Source organism: Lycium ferocissimum, chromosome 11 (assembly GCF_029784015.1).
Source record: "Lycium ferocissimum isolate CSIRO_LF1 chromosome 11, AGI_CSIRO_Lferr_CH_V1, whole genome shotgun sequence".
In the NCBI taxonomy this organism is placed as follows: domain Eukaryota; kingdom Viridiplantae; phylum Streptophyta; class Magnoliopsida; order Solanales; family Solanaceae; genus Lycium; species Lycium ferocissimum.
The window spans coordinates 58,483,315-58,486,977 of NC_081352.1; the positions used below are offsets into that span (position 1 = coordinate 58,483,315).

The following is a 3,663-nucleotide window of genomic DNA, read 5'->3' on the forward strand; positions in this document are numbered from 1 at the left end:
GGCCAAAAAGTAAGTAACATTTAATTTATTTAACTAAACACTAGTTATTTCATTCTTATTTTCTCAATTGCACACTCTACATATGTATGTTAACGCTAGTGCCATCAAGCGAGGAAATTTATCAGGTTTTTTTTTAAAAGTACATTGAATTTAGCTTGAACTATAATAATGTTCCACGAACCTCAGATAATTAACCAATTATGAACAAATTTAGTAACATGAAGGATTTCCCTACTAAACATATCTATTATTTGTTATGAATGAATTCTATGCCTATTTAATTTACATATTCAAATCCTAGTATCTCCAACGCTACCTTATTCTGTAATAATAAGTAGTAAATAGATATATTCCTATATATTTTGATTGAGTTGTGGTTAACTCTATGATTCTTTTTCTTTTTCATATTCATAAGAAAATAGCAAGAAAAACAAAGGTCTGCTTATTCTTTGTCAGTCAAGTATTTAAGATTAATTCTCAAGCGGAAGGGAGATGAATGCTAATATGCTTATGTTTGTTGCAGCATGTGCAGCGTGTAAGCACCAAAGGAAAGAATGTGATGCAAATTGCCAGTTAGCTCCATATTTTCCTTCCAATAGAGCTGAAGATTTTCAAAATGTTTATCGACTTTTCGGAGTAGACAAAACCATAGAGTTTATTAATTGTGTTCCTGATGACCAGAAGGAAAAAACTGTTGAAACCCTAATTTTAGAGGCTAGGATTAGGAAGGAAAATCCTGTGCATGGTTGCCTTGCCATTGAAAGAAAACTGAGGGCAGAAATTGAAGCACATGAAAATGAGCTTGAAATTGTACGAAATCAAATTTCTTTGTGTAAGAAAATGGCCACATTGCAAAGAAAAGATTACCAGTCAGAAGAGGAGCTCGATCGATCTTCCTTGGCTTTGGCTTCTCCATCTGATGCTCGTTTTACCATGCCAGGTATTTACTTTTTTTTTTTCTTTTATCTTTTTCTACGAAAAATTTCATCGGTTGTCATCCGAGTAGATATTCACGGTACAACAGTCACTATTCTAATTTATGTCTAATATAACCGTCATCTCGTACATATCATGCCCCCATTTCTTTAGTCTGAAACACAACGAAAAAAACAACTCAAACACACACACTATCGCCAAATTTCATACATTTGCTTACAATAAAAATCACATAATTCACTTATTAAAAGTTATCTTTTATTGGATAAGTGATTATCTTGTTACATGAATGATTATGTAAATATAGAAAATTGAAGAATTGTTTTTGAGTGATACAAGAAGCTTTAACAGGTACAAGTATGACTCAACTTTGGAAGTGTAACAACCAAAACCCTCATTTTGAGCATCTGTACCTTAATTATTGATTTGATGGTTGAGATGGCTCTGTATCGTGTTTTTGGACTTAGTGGGATAGCCCGGGTTTAAACTCAAAGAGCTCGAGAAGATTCATTAACACAATCTTATTTTAAAAGGATTAAAAGCCAAATTTAGGAACCCGACCCCTTTTTTTTTAGTATTAGCGTGCCTTTGAGTGATTTAAGACTTCACATAAATCTATAATGTGTTTTTTGGACTTGTTGAGATGCCTGATTTGGAACTGAGGGGCTCGAGGGTGTTACAGCGTCATTTAAACTCACTTTGGCATAGTAGATTTTCTGCTATCTACTACCTCCTTTGTGATCACGAGGGCACCAATGGCGATTAGGAGGTGCAGTTGGGACAAGGCACCATGATCACAAGGACTAGGAACGCGATCGCGAAGGCTTGGCTAGGATTTACCCCGGTCAACTCTCTTGCGCGATAGCGAGGAGAGTGACTGCGATCGCGTGGTGTCACCTGGTTCCACCCTATGAACATGAGACAGGGACTGCGATCGCGAGAAGGCCTTGATATATATATATATATATATACATATATATTAGAATTTCAAATTCTAGATCAGTTTATTTTGTGGTTGGGGTTTTTGAAGAGGTATTACTCTCGATTTTAGTAGGCAATCAAAAGGTGGAATTTCTTTATAAAATTCTATGTATGAATTCCTAAACGATACCCTAGTGATTATACTTCAATTTCATGATATTTGAACCATAGACTCATGCAGAAATCAAAGGATCAATTTGGAAATTTAGCCAAAATCTCAAAAGGGAAAATCCTTAATTTGAACAAGTAATCGATATTAGAATAAGATTTTGAATATTGTAATGAGTTCCTTAGCTCATGGTTTGCGTCCATAGATTCCATTTTGAAATCTGAATCGTCGGCCCAAGCTCGGGGTTTGAGTTGATTAAGAGTTGACTTTGACCTCGAGGAGTCCTAAAATTATAAAAATAGTTTTTCAAGATTAATTTGGGCCTGTTATTGATGAATTTGATTAGATTGAAGCTACTGGACCTCATTAGGGTGGACTTTGCCAATTCAGGTAAGATTTTGGCTAATAGAATTTAGGCAAGTGAGTTTTAACTCTTAATCTGCTTGTTTTTTTTTTTTAAAAAAACACTTGTTATATGCGATGCTTGTGTGCATTGAAACTACCTAGTTTGTATGAGTGGGAAAGAATGAGCTAGGTTGAGTATTTATGAAGTATTTAGTTAGGCCGAAATTATCGCTTATTGTCTTCTTACAGTACCCTTTGATACCTATTATTGATATGAGCATGGGATATTTAATAACTTATTAGCATTCATTATCATATTGTTGAGCACGCTAACGATGACAAGTATGTAGCTAGTCATACAATACTTGTGAGACCGGATAAGTAAATATGGTTGACCACTACTGAGGCACGTAACAGTGACCTACGCTTCGAAGATTGGCAAGATGTGAGGTTGATGCACCGTCTGGGATGGATCAGACATGCACCTATGCTTTCTTATAGTTACCATGTTTTGTTTACACTTGCTATTTGAATCAGTAGTTCCAGTTCAGTTGCTTTACTTGTATATGATTATGATTATTATACATTTATTATCTTGTTTTATGCCTTTATGCATACCAGCGATTTCTAAGACTTGTCCTAAAAGTATACTGAGAGGGTGAGTCGATGATCTTGCCAGGTCTTTAGACTCACACTTATTATTGTTTGGGTGTATGCAGGGGGTACAAGTGGTGATCAGATAGCTGATCCTTGATTCCAGCTTCTATTAGTGTTGAGTTGAGCTACCATTTACCATGGAGGATACTTTTTCCATAGCAAACTTAGTATTTCCATTTTATCGAGCTACGTCTCGTATGTTGTAGCCATGTTATAGTATCTCCATGACTTGTAAAATTTGGGGTTACATGGGTAGACTTATCCTTTTTACTTAGCTTCCGACTTATATCTATCTATGACACCTTTTGAGATTATTTACTTTTTTCTTTAAGTAATAATTGCATAGCTTAACTTACAAGGTTTTCCTTATGGGTAGTAGCTCGACAGGTGTCTTGTCGCGGCCTAAGTACCAGATTTGGGATTTGGGCCGTGATAGGAAGAAGCTATGAACATTGAACGCATTGCCATTCAAGATGCGGATTTAGTTAGGAGTGTAAATGGTACAGTTCAGTTGGTTATTCTATAAAATTTATACCATACTAATTTTTGGGTTATTTCATTTTGTATAGCCAAAATTAGACTTTTCGAAATTGTTCCATCATCTAGATTTCTCTTCAGCATCGATATGGTTCGAT

The 3,663-nt window shown here is 35.2% G+C and overlaps 1 protein-coding gene across 1 annotated transcript; it reads left to right on the top strand.

The window, feature by feature from the left end:
- The first annotated feature begins 492 nt into the window (after positions 1-492).
- On the top strand, positions 493-3,319 carry LOC132038527 (LOB domain-containing protein 24-like). The gene is made up of 2 exons (XM_059429181.1): positions 493-940; positions 3,091-3,319. Exons 1-2 carry the CDS (start codon positions 493-495, stop codon positions 3,123-3,125), a joined length of 483 nt encoding a protein of 160 aa, XP_059285164.1. The 3' UTR covers positions 3,126-3,319.
- Positions 3,320-3,663: the final 344 nt, after the last annotated feature.

Bases quoted from the DNA above. Each gene is read 5' to 3' on its own strand.
- LOC132038527 (XM_059429181.1), top strand. From the start codon at position 493: ATGAATGCTAATATGCTTATGTTTGTTGCAGCATGTGCAGCGTGTAAG. The intron at 941-3,090 runs GTATTTACTTTT...GGGTGTATGCAG, and splicing joins TGCTCGTTTTACCATGCCAG to GGGGTACAAGTGGTGATCAG.